Raw genomic sequence first — 15517 nt, 5'->3', positions numbered from 1 at the left:
GAGGGATTAAATAGACAAAGTCGCTCTTCATTACATAATCATAGATAACTAGCTAAACCTAGATAATATATAAAGCAGTAGATAGATAATATATAAAGCAGTACAGTTGAATGTTAAATGATAAGGGTACTGAGAAGTTTTAGTCCACACACATTCATGCTAAGCAAACCGTGATCTGACTAATGTAAGCACAGATGGATGTTTCATACACAGCTGGTTTTGTGTCCCATCCCAAGGGTAAACACACTGTTTGGGGATAAAAAGCTTCATAAACAGATGCTTCTCTGTAAGGTAAAGTTACTTTATAAATAAGTGCAGTTTTGATCAATACAGTAAAGCAGCATACTGACAGTATTGTATATAATAACATCTGGACAACATATCTGGATAAAATCAATACACATTTTCAGCAGTTTTCAACATATGACATCGGAACGTGTCAGAAGTAACACACCACTATTGAACCCCTAACCCTTAAATGATAGATATATTCTGTTCCACACTCCTATAATTTATGGGATAAATAAGTTCAAATCCCTTGAATGTGGGTGTTAATTAGAATTTTTCATTGAACTTTTGAGTCAGGAGACTTTAAATGTCAAAAATGCAAATGTGTTCATGTATTAGGCCATAAATTGACTGGCAAAATGTCCAGTGCGAACTGGAACCGACTCAAACCCCTTCATCAGTACAACTGTAATAAGCAGAAATGGAAATGGATGAATAATTTTCAGTGAGGATGACATCAGTATTGATTGACCCTGGGCTAGTTATAGGCAGAAAAACAACAGAATTGAGCTTAATTGGTTCCTGTAGTGTCCAGCCCAAACATCACACTGCAGGAGAAACAACCACATTGAGCAAAGTAAGCTTCTGCCATGTTGGCACAAACTTTATGGCCCAAAGCAGAAACGATACACAAAAGGAGCAGATACTGTTGCACTGCTTAAAAGAGTGGCTGTATTGATCTTGACCAGAGTTTAGAGTGATGCAATCCTGATAAATATGCAAGGATAGACTGCAGGATCAAGTCCTCCAGTATCTATGTCACATGGAAACCAACACTTAATGGCATCATGGATTAAACCAGTCTCTCTGCAATGAGGCATTTAAATTATATAAAGCGTGGTTAAGACGTATTCCAAAAAGTAGAAAAAAACACCTCCAAAGGAAAGCAGCACAAAATGGTCAGTTCCTTGTTATGCTCATAGCAATTGGGTTAGCTTAGCTCAAACACAATGGCCCTGCATTTTGTGATTCAGTGCTTTGAATAATTCACTTAATAGGATTTCCTTGGACACAGTGGTTTTATTTCAGCTTGCCTGCCTACCCCACATAGACAAGTTTAGCTCAAAAGCCTCTTCTGTGTTGAAGCAAGGTAAACACCTTCTACCTTTAGGCAGGCGTGCTAACCACACTATGTCATGGGAAACAGTGAGCAGTGAGGCAGGGGCTAAGGCAGATTCCAGTACATGCTGTGGTTTTCTGGCAGCACCTACGGACAAGCTGCTCAGTGGGTAAAGCAGCCACGTTTCTCGGCTCAGTCTGGGCCCAAATTTAGCTTGAGATGGGAAACTATCTCTCATTTATACTGTAACTGAAAATAATTTGGTGCCAAGTGCTAGATTTGCAGGTAAAGACTGGTACCTGCAAGTTCAGGTTGTCAGGTTTTCTTTGAGGGCACCAGCTATGAATTATGATTGATCCTGTCTGTTGGTGATATTACAAGGAAACTTTCACTTACTGCCCCATGCCAGAGTCTAGTAATTGGTTAATTAATCAGACTGTGTCAAGGCCAGAACACTGAAGATACTAACTACAGCAGTGCAAAGCACCCCAATGCATACTGGTCACACTGTAGGCATTTACATGCAGCAGGATGTTAATAAACCATATAGTATACATTTATGGAAGAAACAAGGGAAAGATGTGCAATGTTTTGCTGCTCACAATACTTTAGTGGCTCCAAAGAGAATTTATAATGGCATGTCTCCAAAAGATCTCCTGCGGTTACAAGGTTTATTGTTCATCATTAAATTTATGTGAAAACAGAACATCAGCACTGTCCTTTACTTTTAATTCCAAGTGCAAAGTGCAGAAGCCTGAAAACAATCAACAGATAAAATAACCTCTTGTATGCTTCTATTGTGCCTATGTAGTGAGGGATAATAGTAAACTATGTTGCACGCAGACTGCAAACTGTACAACTTCAGGCATGGTTGTCTCAGCAATTACTTTTGAGCGAGAAAGACTGGAGATCTGTTAGGAGGTCCTTGAACTTTTTAAACATAGCTCATTTTGCTGGTATAAAATCATGTAGCACTCTTGAAGTGTACAGTTTGTAAAGACAAGGTCCCAGAAGGGTGAGCAGCAAAATCCCAGAAAAGCTTACTAAGAAACCAGGCAAAGGAACTGTAAACTAGCAAATGCCAAAAAATCACCATGGTTTTGTTATTTACCAGCATATCTTCCTTCAGCATGAACCGTACTGTGCACATCTTTCCAGCAGCTGTCTAGCATAATAGGTGTCTAGACCTATTCTTTTTCTTTTTCAGCAGGCACACTGACAGAGACTATGCAAGTTGGATTTTTCTTTCTAGCTATGTTTTTGCTCAAGTATGTATTTTTGTGAGAGACTGGATCATTAAAATCCCCAATAACCATGAAAAACATTTTACTGCTTGATGCATCAGTTGGTCCTAATTTAGCAAAGTATGAAAGTCCTAAAAAATATTACAGTTTAATGTGAGGAGTATGAGCATGCAAAAGAGCAACCTACACCACATTAACCGTGAGGAAGTAAAGCAGGTGGGGGAAGGCATGGATGTAATTATAAGTAAAGTGAGGTAGCCTTTAAAACACTGATAAGTAAGAAGGTGGTCACATTGATCTGTTGTGTCTGTCCACATATAGGTCTCAGCTGAGCAGGCACGGCTGATTACACATAGATCTCTGTCAGATTTCCATATTTTGTGACAGACAGAATTACCCCTGGACAGACGGATTCATTGCCCTTTATTAAGACATGGAGGTGAAAACCGAGAAACCGAATTCACACCATCCCATTATTTTAAACTCATCATTATTAGGTACCAAATTAACATTTGAAATAGCCCAGCAAACTGTTGGCATGATTGTAGGTTCCCAAGCAAGTCAGTCATTTCTTTATGATTGCCCATTAATGTATGATAATTTAGTTTTTTCACATACTCGAAATAAACTATCTAAACTAAACTGAACTAAACTAAACATTGCATGAAGAAAGGCCTGTCAGCATGTTTTCCTCCCTTCCATGGCCACCAACACCACCAAACAGAAAATAAATTCCATCCAATTTGTTACAATGTGGTACTTTGGAGTTGGGGCATACCATCACCTCGGGCTCTCACTTCTCTTAAGCCAAAGCCTGTTAAATGAAGTTAAAGTGTAATTCCTGCACAAAAGCATCTCATGGTCTTTTTCAGAATGAATATACATTAAATAAGCCATTGAGACAGTTTAAATTGGAAGAGACAACCGATTCCTAAATAATTCATCAATGGGCTCCTTCCTTTTGGATTGCATTTGCAAATCCACTTGAATGGAGCAACGTTGGTGGGGCTTCATTTTATGTGTAGGGATACTTCTCATGCTACTGTAGAGGTTTGGTGTTATTTTGAGCAGTATTAATGGTTAAAAAATAAGTTTTAATGTGTTCACCGCATCGCAACGAGCTAATCAGTGTTAGCCATGTCTAGCTGTTAGTGACTCTCCGTGACTTCTCCATTAATAGTTGATCAATGAAAAAAACTGTCTTCATGGCTTATGTAGCACAACACATAACCTTACAGGTATCATAAGTACCAGGTTCTCAGGTGGCACACATTAATTGTACATTGTCATTTTAACATCTGACACCAAAAAGTACAGAATTACTTTGCTCCCAAATCTTTGTCAGCACAATGTAACACAGTTTAGAAACCCCAACTGTTACTGCTTCTAAAACAGTAGCTCAGCATGCCCGGCATACTGAATTGGTGTGATTAACTGTTCTTAACACTTAATCTTGTTTCACCTGCTGATATACACAAAAATCTTAGCTATCAAAGAAACAACTGTAGAGAACAGATCTGCAGTACATGCCAACATTTCATTAGAGCTGAAACTGGATCCATTTTACGGCATGACTCATGGATTTAACCAATTTGGCCATGTTACCATCGGTCATAATTGGCAGTTGTGTCTGCAATTGCACTGGGGGGAGTGATTTCTCAATGACTGATGACTCTGGCAGGAAAAAACTTTCATGTGGGGATAGAGATTTCTACTCCCATTCAGAAGCTGAGGGATGTTCAGCTCCAAGTTTGTTTTCCATGCATTCAAATTCACAGTGTGTTCCCTAAATCTCCATAAACCCCTTTAGCCCTCTCGGTATAGAGTTGCTACAATAACTAACGCACATTAAAGGATGCACAGGTGGCTCCCGTCAACACTGGATTACTGTGATTGATTGAAGAAATATAACACTGATCATTTATTTTACACTTCATGAGAAAAATGGTCTTTGCCAGATCGTTTCTTGGCCCTGTTGCTTTGCTAAAACAATGTGAAATGGAGCATGGAGAAAGGCCTGGCCGCTACTAATGACTGATTTACTTTCTTTCCAACTGCTCCCTCATTTCAACAGGGCTCAACAACAAACAACCCATTAGAGAGGCCTAAAATATTTAGAAATGGGTCAAATAAATCAATAATGGATTCTACTCAAGACATCCATCACATTTTTTTCTGCAAGCATTTGTGTAATGGGGAAATTGACAGTAATGTCTTGTCAGCAATGTTAGTTCAAGCTGACAGAGAAGTAATTTCTATCCGATCTGCTTATCATTGGCAAAATAAATGAAGAATATAAATGTTAGGTATGGACTACTTCCCCACGCCCTTAAACTATAAATGTGACCGGGGAACACTACTCTACTGTACACTGAACATGTTAATTTTTCCTGACACTGAATAAAGACTGTGGCATCTTATTTTGAGCATCATATTCAGTGTCTTCAAATGAAAGGTGGTGTTTAGTAGAATAGTCTACAGCCATGCTAGCAGCTCTATGAGGCTGTTCTTAGGCCAAGCAGTATTTTGAGCTAATTGTCAGCTATGTGTCACCATATGCTCATTAGAACTTATTCTTGCATTGCCATGCCTATCTCCAACGTGCCTGAGAAAAGTCGCCAGTGGGGGAAAATATTCTTGTTTGTATTTCTTTACACCAAACAAAATCATCTTGAGCAGTGTTAAGCCCAGGATGCAGCGTAAGTGCCTTTGCAAAATGCAGGATTTATACCACATATCCAGTGAGTCAAACATTGCACAATGAGTCAGAATTTTCCGTATGCTTTTTAAAAATCTGTTATCTTTCCCTCTCTCATTTCCTCTCTTTCTCATTTCCTCTCTCTGCTGGAGGAACCCGGCTGTGTCCACTCTCTTCCTGCAGCTTGCAGTTGGCACTCAGCTACCTGAAGGGGTTGAGCTGTCTTTCCTCTCATTTTCATCCACTGTCGCTCCCACTCTGTGTGTGTGTGTGTGTGTGTGTGTTGTCTTCATCCTCATTTTCATCCCCCATCCTTGTCTTCATCATCCACTTGAAAATAACTATCTCACATGTTGAACGTAGTTAATAACCTTAATTATGAATTCTGCATCACTTTGTCATAAAGTATTTTGTGCTGGGAGATTAAGTCAATAACTCAGTTTATGTGCTCAAGGTTTTTTTTGACGGATCTAAGAAATGCAGAAAATCTAACCTATTCTGAAAACTTTAAAGCGAGCAAGAGTTTCGGCATTAGTATGTAAACATGATTGACACAACATGGGGATCTTATTTATTTTTAAACATGCAACAATTTCGGACAAAAAAACTAAAAAACAGACGGTGTACAAAAGCCTTAATTAGAATTTAACACAAAGTACAACTTAGGTTGAGGGGAATGTTATTTGTTTGGCAGGTATTCGGTGATAAACCAAAGAACTGGAAAGATGGACTAGAAGAAAAGTGAGGGAGCACCAAAGCCCAGATATTCTAGACCACATTTGGACCAACTGATGGACAATATAATTCCTAGAGCTGTGTCTAACATGGCTCAAAGTGTAAGGAAATCTAGGCTGAGCATCACAGCTTTCTTTGGCTGCCATCAGTTTCATGATTTTATTTTTTACAACATATACACAGAAACTTAATCTTGGGTGCTCCTTCTGGTCAGTGTTATATAAAGGGGCAGTGGGACAGCCCTCTCTGACTCTAACAGAATCTCTCCTTTGAATTAGTGGGAGAAGGTAATTTAGTCCCAGTGATGAATCAGCACCACTGAAAGACAAATTTCTCTGTAAACACTGTAGGGCTATACCATTAATATACATTATACAGTATCATACAGTTAATTAGGATTCAGTTGTATGGGGGAATAGTCCAGTAATCTCACTTAAATTAAGAATCACAGACAAAGCAAAATACACCAAGCCAATCATAAATCAAAGCACATACAAATCTAGAGCAGCACTACTTTTTGTATTTACATTACAAAACAAAAACAAAAAAATGTTTATCAGTGAGCAGGAAAAGGAAGAGATTAGACAGTGTGTAAGCACTTGAACCTTATTCAATTCTAATCTGATCTGAGATGCAGATGACAGACACATTAGCACAAATCCCCCCGAAAATAGATTGAGACTGAGACATGCAGCAAATGGATTTGAGAGGAAAACACTTGAGTGAATATATAGGAGTAATGGTGACTGAGAGCTCTATATTCATTCATAAGCATCAAGGCTCAACGGTAATCAGTCATATTTACTAAACCTTGTGCTCCTTGTTTCTGTGCCTAAAGCTATTCAGTGTTTTTATCATAACTAACTTAAAACAGACAAACCATGACAGTGAACGGCACCTTTTGACATTTCTGTCACTCACAGAATGTGTGCAGATGTTGGCCCCAGTCAGTGCTCATGTACTGTAATTAGCTACTACCTTAGCAAACCAGATCCTAATAACAAGCAGATTGCATGCGACACAGACATTTTGCACTGCAATTTCATGTACTGTACATCTGAGTCCAAGGTTTGAAACTTTAGGAAAATGCTAATAAATACTATAATAAATCATGTTTTCTGTACAGTCACGGCGGGATCTGTACCAAGCATTACACTACATGTTGTACATATAACAAATAAAATGTTGACCTTGCATACATCTATACATAACAGGAGTGACAACCATCTGAAACATTTTATGTTGCTCTTGTTACAAATGTAACTGACTGCTGACACATTGTAAATCAACTGCAAGAGTACTGCAAGAGGTCTTCATAATATAATCTGAAATACTCAAGGTGTCATTAAAAATGATTTAATATATTAATATGTATGATATCTTAAAATAGACAGAAATCCTTGAGATTCTCAGTTAACAGTCATTCATGCACAACATCAAGCAAAAACAAGAGAGCATACTCTGTCTATCTCTACACCACAGCTATCACACAAGCTTATCCCAGCATGCACTAGGAAAAAAGCACAGAAACACTCAGGAACCTTTGCCAGGTCACCGCAGGTTTAACACTTTAACACATGTGGACCAAAGTAATGGATACATTATTTAAAGTTTCTAATCAACCCAAGATCCCTGTCTTTAAATAGAGGGGGGTGGGAATAATCAGAAGGAAACCTGAAGTTACAGGGTAAATTATAAATATTGAGCAGCGTTGTTCAGTTCCAGACTATAAAACATCCACAATAATTCAGCCAAAGTAAATAAACAGCTATGTCACAGACAAGCAATCAATATCAACTTTGAATAATGTAAAGAAGCTGAGCTCTATGGGCAGGTTGATTAAAACACCACAAGACAGATGACTTGGTGAAAGTAAGAGAAGGAATGGGAGGCTTACACTGTGTTGCATTGTCCTCCACACAACCCTCTGGGAGCAGCAGAGAAATGAAGAAGAAAGACATTTAATTGGACATCTGAAAAGTTGAGAAACTGAGAGAGTGAATAGGAGCAAACGGATGTCTATTAGTTAGTGAAGCAAAAAGCTAAATGATAAATGGTGCTGCTGCAATATTCCATCCACCAGCCTCTTCTCACTAAGAGATTTAGTACTTCAAACAATTTGATTCATGAGGAATTTTCTACTGTAAAATCAGTTTCAAATCTGCTGCCATCAAATCCGATACATGCAAAGATCGGGACATAAACAGCAATCGGAAATTAGTTTAATAACAGTAGTTATTGAATTTGATGCAATCCGCTCATCTTAATATACATAATTTAAAATATACATAATAATTCAATGCTCACAGATATATTGTTTCTGCCTCATAAATTAACACAGGGCAATGATACACAATAGGATGAGTGAGGCGTGATTAAGTGAGTAAGAACTCTTACTCTTAGCAACCCAACTCCCTTTTTCTTAGAAGATTTTTTCTCTCATCTTTTAAAAGAAGTTGGCCTAGAAGCTTGTGATTATGAATTATTAAAGATAGCGAAACTTGTGGATTTTCTATAAATTATTTTTCCTTTCAAACTTATTTTTCTTAATGTGTATATTATGAAGCAAAGACAAAAGTTTGGATAGAGTTATTTTTTCAAACAAGCCCTGCATGTAAAAATATGCTGAATTCATGAATAACATTTTAAAGGATATGTCCATGTTTCACACTACCATTGTAGTGCACTTAACAAGTTCATGTTTCACATAGACTTCTTACAAAGACTGACACAGTACACTCTGAAGCCCTTAATCTGCTTCTCTGCTCCTGCATATTTTCCATTTTAATCCTGTCAAACAACTTGTACAGCAGAAGATTATCAACTGTGTCTTTTATCTAAAAGGACAATAATGTATTTAATAAATGGATTTGCCTTGTGGACAGAGGATTAGATAAAGAAGCATTTGTCAAATGGGATTGGTCAAAGGACAAATTGGTGACATAAAATGGTTTTATAATATCCAATCCATGGCCTGACATGTTGTAGTTACGATTACACTGAAATGTCTTACTACTTATGTAGTACAACATAACACATTTGTTGTTTATGAATAATTAGGTGTACAGCCTCTTGAGTGACAGCTAGTCCCTGGCCTTCACTTCTCCTCGGAGGTATACGTCAGCCAGACGGATGTATCTCCCTCTAAGTCTGACAAGAGGGAGGCGAGTACGATTGGATCAAGTTGAGAGAACGGACCCCGACGGTTATGGTGCGTCCATTTTTTATACAGTCTATGGTTGTTGCACTTCCGGGTTAGTGATTTTTCCCACTTGTTTTCCGGTCCATTACAGTCTTTTTAAAAAAATCCTAACCAAGTGTTTTTCATGCCTAACTCTAACAGTCATCTTTTGTTGGCTAGAATCCGTCAAGTAAGGTTTTTTTGTGCATTGTTGGTGGTGTGGCGTCTTTTGACTTCCGGTCTAGTCCTGCAGTCCGTCAGCATGTTTTTACGTACACATTTCTGTGCATAACTTTTCGTAGAATTTGGGTAGGACCTGTTCATGAGAATACGTTGATTATCTCTGTGTACACCACATATGTTTAGTTGAATTTTTAGTCCCCCTTTTTCATTTAAATGTTTAACAATAATGCAGATTGATATAAAAGCTTACTACTTTTATAGTTGCATTAATGGTATATTTACATTGTAATAATCATAAGGTTGTTGTGAGAACCTAGAGACATCAAGCACCATACATTTTGTAGCAAAGATGGGAAAAGATGCAGTCGTCATAGGCTACAGAGATCAGAGTTTTTGTTTGTGCGACCTGATTTATCACCTTGTCACGTGGAGGGCCACTGTGTTGCTATATACTGGAGCTTGAGACAGACATCCCCCTACTCTGTTTCAGTTGCATGGAATCTTTTTATAGCCTCAATTAAGGTCTCAGGATTGTCATTATCCTGAAGTTCGATGGGAAGATGTTGAATCTGTTTTAGCTTCCTCAAGGCTGATTTCTGAGGGCAGTACACAATCTGGGCCCCAAAAGGCACAGATTCCATTTTTTTTGTTATTTCTGATGACTGTTTTCCTACAGCAATACACACGCTGAGGAATATATCCGAAACAATATGTCCAAGTAAGTTAGTGCAAAGCATGTGCTCTCTGCAACCTCTGGCAGCGTGTAAAAAACAGACATTTTTTAACTCTGAGCACAGCGTTGTGGAAGACACACAGAACCTGGGGTCTACATGAACTACATGAACATGGACTTACAATGACTTTTCTTGGAATCTTTGAGGGCCTCTACTTTTTCTGGTCTTTGGACTTGAGCCCCAGTAAGCTGACCTTGATCTCAGTCTGCCTCCACCAAGTATATTTTAAAAATGCTCAGCACACTTCTGTATAGTTCTGTAAATCAGTTGAGCTTTTAAAAATATGGAATAAGAAAAGAAGTTTTCACCATAATTTTCTGGTAGAATATATAGAGAATAAGAAAAGTGTCAGCTTCAGACTATAGGATTTCTCATGCAAATGGTTTGACCTTAGATTATCTTCTACTTTACAGTTATATCTCACTAGGAACTGTTGAATGCCTATTTTATATCCTATTGTTAATTGTTATTTTTATGTTGTTTTTTTTAAACCGAAATGGCCTTTACTATCTGATTTTTCTTTTTTTCTCTTCTATTTAACCATTCATTCATTTCTTTATACACTGCCAAAATACAGTCTTCACTCTGGGTTATCTCGTCTCTGTACATACCAGTCTATCCAGGCTTGTTCCAGCTGCTGTGGTCGGCCTCTCTTCGGGGGTATAGGGTCTGAAGCGAGCACTGAATACATCTGAGATGCCGCGGGCAGACCTGCCGATTCCTGATGGCTTTGGCTGGCCACACCCTTGAAAAACCTAAAATTAACAGAGAATGAACGAATGAAATGTATCAATTTATAACAAAAATACAACATGAATAGCTTTAAGTTGGTGTACAAAATTAGCAGTGTATGAAACACTACCAATATTTGTTTTTAATGTAGCCATAAACACATCTTCTTCAGTATAATAGAACCCTGTGATTCTGATCTGCAACAATAATAATGTTGGCTTCAGAAACCATAGAATTTCTGTATTTGAGGAAATACTTTGTGTTAGACGGTTGAGTGATAACAGTAAATAATTAATATCAGAGAACACTAAACTCTTGGACCAACATCGGATATTATAAAGAGAAAGTTATTCAACACCTCTAAAATGAAAAAGTTTTGTTCTTAATAGTGAGACAAAAATAGAAGTGCTGATCTATTGTTACTTGAACCTTACACTAATCAATGTGTAGTTCATAGAGGTTCATTGTGAGAATAGATTGTTTTCATATGGCTTGGTCTCTACAGACTCTTAGGGCCCAAACAACACAGCTCCAAACCGCACAGCCCATTAACATTCCTCTCTGGCCTCTGTGCCGGCCCCTGACTCAGTATGTGATGGAGCACTCTAATGTGCTTCATGGCTGTCATGACAAGAGGCTGTCTTTTCTCTAATATTTATCGATTCTTCACCATGATTACAATTCTGCTATCCTGTACATCACACAAGCAAAATGATTTTCAATGGGTCTGTGCAGTATGAATGAAGGTACGCATCATTAAAAAGTGACTGGTGGGAAAAGATTGTAATCTCTGAGCAATCTGTCAGCCAAGCACAACCTTACAGGAATGGAGCGTCAAGTGCATAGACAATGTGTTGTAAGTTGCAGCCCTATTGATATGGAAAATAATGTGATATCTAATTCACACTGACCTTTGTAACTCTGGCATGGAGACAGGCCAGAATACACCAAAAAAAAATAATACTGGAAAAACCTGCCTTTGTTGAAAGACAAACTATGCTGTGTATGATAATACATTTGAAAGTCTAACAAGTTGTTTCTCTTGCATGTTGAACTCCCCAAATCACCTTTAAATATGACTTAAAGACCCCTTCCTATAGGGTTATTTGTTATTTGTGATAAAAATGTTCAGTATGGCCTTTTTTCACTGTACATTCTTTTCTCATCATGTTGATGGAAAGCTTACTGTCATGTGTGGTATTACAATCCTTTCAAAACCTTTGCTTTTTAAAATTAGTAGTAGAGCAACATGACTTTCAGGAGAACGGTGTTCTACAGGCTTTTCATAGCTTCTGACCATATACTGTGTTTACATTTTAACATACAGCATGACAGCATTTTATTATAATAATGATAATCATAATAATAATAATAATAATAATAATAATAATAATAATTTTATTATAATAATGATAATAATAAATATATATATATATATATATATATATATATATATATATATATATATATATATATATATATATGTATAGCCCTTTTCTGAAAAAAGGTCACAAAGTACAGTTCAGAAAAATCTGCAGACAATAAAAAGGGAAGCATAAAGACAACTGGTGATGAAATAAAGTTTAAAAAATGGCCAATGAGGGATAATAAACCAAGCAACATATAAATAAATGCTTCCCTGTGAAAGAAAGTTTAAAGAGGGGATTTGAATGATGCTAAATATGTACTGTAGTCTGGCAGACCTCAATAGGTAGATGGATACATAATCTAATCTGCTAATGACAATTGAAAAAATTAAAATTACCAAATTGAGGTAACCTCTAATAATGTATTATGCTCATTGTTTACTCAGTTACATTAGCTTTTAAAAAATGTAATAATTAAAATCTCAATTAGTTTAGGTATACAATGTTTTCAGTGTAAAGATAAATCATAACATTGAAAACAGACGTAATTAAGAAGACAGTACCTTGGCTGACACTTGCATGCTGTTGTCCTGCATGGTCATGATGGCGTCAGAGATCTTGATGTCTACTGGCTCAATAACTGCTTCAATGTTGAAGGGTCCCTGCAGTCTGTCTGCCACCAGTAACATAGCATCTGTCATAACATAGAGGACACATGTCAGCAGATATTAAACACACACACACACACACACACACACACACACACACACACACACACACACACACACACACACACACACACACACACACACACACACACACACACACACACACACACACACACACACACACACACACACACACACACACACACACACACACATTTTACTACTTCTGTTTATGCATACACATCAATATGTTGACATCATCTCTGAGTATTAACAATACTCCTCAAACAACAAAACCCTCAGGGTGCTTTGCTCCATAATGCGTCTGTGATCGCTCCAACTAAGAGAACGGTCCCTTCTCCAAATGTGTTGACTGCCAATAATCACAAACAGAAAACAGGAACCTGCCAGTACCTTCATCTGAACACAAACACACAGGGCAACAAAGAGATCTCTCGAGTTTGTTAGAGGATGTGTGACATCAAGTAGAAATTAAATTTCAATGTGCTGAGCTTACGAATGGCTTATACATAAAACAAATCAATGACTTGCATGCATGCTAATCACATAGTTAGGCAGAGAGCGACAACACTTGTGATTTATTCATCTGTTTGCATTAGTATTTCTAAATTGTGAAAGCATATCAATGAATGCATAAATTCATGTCTATGTATTATGCTTGTAATTACTTTTTAATTGCATCTCAGACACTCAGTGCTCACCTAAGTTCTTTCTGTCCAACATGACTTACATTATGCATCACATCTGAAGGTATGTGAAAAAATTTAGGCACATATTGTGCTGGATTCGTGGTTTTCTTGTATTATTTGTCAGATTTCTAACATCACATCCAATCACATCTTGAGAAAATAAAAATATTCCCCATGCTTAACAAACAGGTGCAATAACGGTAAAAAAACAAACAACCAAAAGACAAACAAGCACAGGGACCGTGACCTTATTGCTGTGGATGAGTCTTGACATAAATCAATACCTAAAACAGATTACCCATCAAACTGCCACTTTAATTTTCATTAAATCAATGTGTTAATATGTTACAGAGGAATACAGAGGAATGGTTCTAATGATCATGTCAGACTAGAAAATGTCAGCGGTGGAAAAAAGACCAAGTCTTGTTTAAGGTAGTAAGGGCAAGTAGTAAGGGCAGAGAACACTGATATCAATAAGACTTCCATCTCTCATTTGCAGGGATGTGGACCAATCAGGAAAAGTCTATTTACACCTACAGGAGGTGCTCCCTGAGAGGCAGCAGAAATTCTGTTCCTCATCCTCTTTAGCAGAAGCAGAATGACAGTGGAAATCATTAGATCATAAGTGATCATAAATACAATTTCGATGTGGAGTGATCATTGGCCTCTTTTGCAACTCAGTATGCTTATGGGGCAAAGCTTGATGACTGCACACTGGTAAACAGCAGAACTTCCACCATCCCTGCTGGTTTTAGTGAGGGCTCAAACCACTGACCATTGGCAGAGTGACTACAGCTTATATAAACTGCCAACAATCCTTCCAAAATTTCATCAGACTAGCCCAAGGCAGTACTGCAAAGTCATTTTTAGTAAGTTTTTTTAAATTCTAACATAATATTATCATCCCATTAGTTTTCCTAATTAAATTTACTTGTTCAAACTTGCTATGTAGTCTGTAATTGTAACCTTCTTGTTGGAAAACATTAATTCTGACTCTAAGATATTTTATATTGTATTACATTTATATTATATTATATTATATTTAAAACTGAACTGAATTCTTGTCACAAGGAGTCTTATTGATTAACACAGATGTCAAAATAGATGTTTTTTTTAACATGATATTAATATTTCAATTCATCAGTGTTCACTAAAGTACAAGTGTTAAAGAAAAAGGCTGGCGATTTTCTACATCATTAAAAGACCAAAACCAACATGGCTTTACTCCTCTCAATAATTTCTGTCTTTGGCACTTTTTCTTAAATTTTTTTTAAAAATCACAAAAAAACAGCTGGTCTAAACTACAGTGCCCAGGTCCATACCTGAACCAGGTATGATTATGTTAAGGCAAGTGATACTAATGGTTATGGTTAAAAGATTGCTCATGTGCCAGTGCTAACCCACTACTGAGTAAATGACTGTGAAACTTGAAACTTGCTGTTTCAAATGCACTGCAGTGAGTATTGTACAGTTTGGTTTTGTCATATTTAACATAGTATGTTGTAGCCTGGTGTGGAAAGCTTTACTTGTGTTTACTTAAAACCTTGGGAGCCTAGTAAAGTTGACAAATAAGATCACTGAGGTAAGTCAGGTATAGCTCTCACAATTACAGTCTAACAGACCAGCACTGAGGAAAACCGATATCTTTCGAGATTGTCCTGACCAGCCCTTGCAGATTGAGTTTGAGCTCCTGCCCTCAGTCTGGCATTTCAGAGTGCCTGTCATGAGACCTTAAGGAACATAAAGTCTGCCTGCTCTTACTGGTTATTGACAAGGCAGGATATTAAGCTCACCCGCTTGACTGGGTGGAGTGATTTAGAGGACAGGTGAGTACAGAGGAGAGAGCACTAACCCGCTTAAAGAGTGGTGAATTAAAAGCATAAAGATTAATACTCAAACCTATTATTGCCAATCAAA

At 37.4% G+C, this 15517-nt stretch overlaps 1 protein-coding gene across 1 annotated transcript in view; it reads right to left on the bottom strand.

The window, feature by feature from the left end:
• LOC310947143 (glypican-6-like) overlaps positions 1-15517 on the bottom strand; it is a gene marked incomplete at its 5' end in the record, with an annotated part of 155210 nt that overhangs the window by 24578 nt on the left and 115115 nt on the right. The window contains 3 exons of the mRNA XM_083913841.1: positions 7923-7952; positions 10735-10878; positions 12786-12916. Coding sequence (XP_083769967.1) covers positions 7923-7952; positions 10735-10878; positions 12786-12916 — 305 coding nt within the window. The remainder of the gene's footprint in view (positions 1-7922; positions 7953-10734; positions 10879-12785; positions 12917-15517) is intronic.

This window comes from Echiichthys vipera, assembly GCF_963691815.1.
Source record: "Echiichthys vipera genome assembly, chromosome: 1".
NCBI lineage: Eukaryota > Metazoa > Chordata > Actinopteri > Perciformes > Trachinidae > Echiichthys > Echiichthys vipera.
The sequence above is the reverse complement of the archived record's forward strand: the minus strand, read 5'-3'. Positions and strand labels throughout refer to the sequence as shown.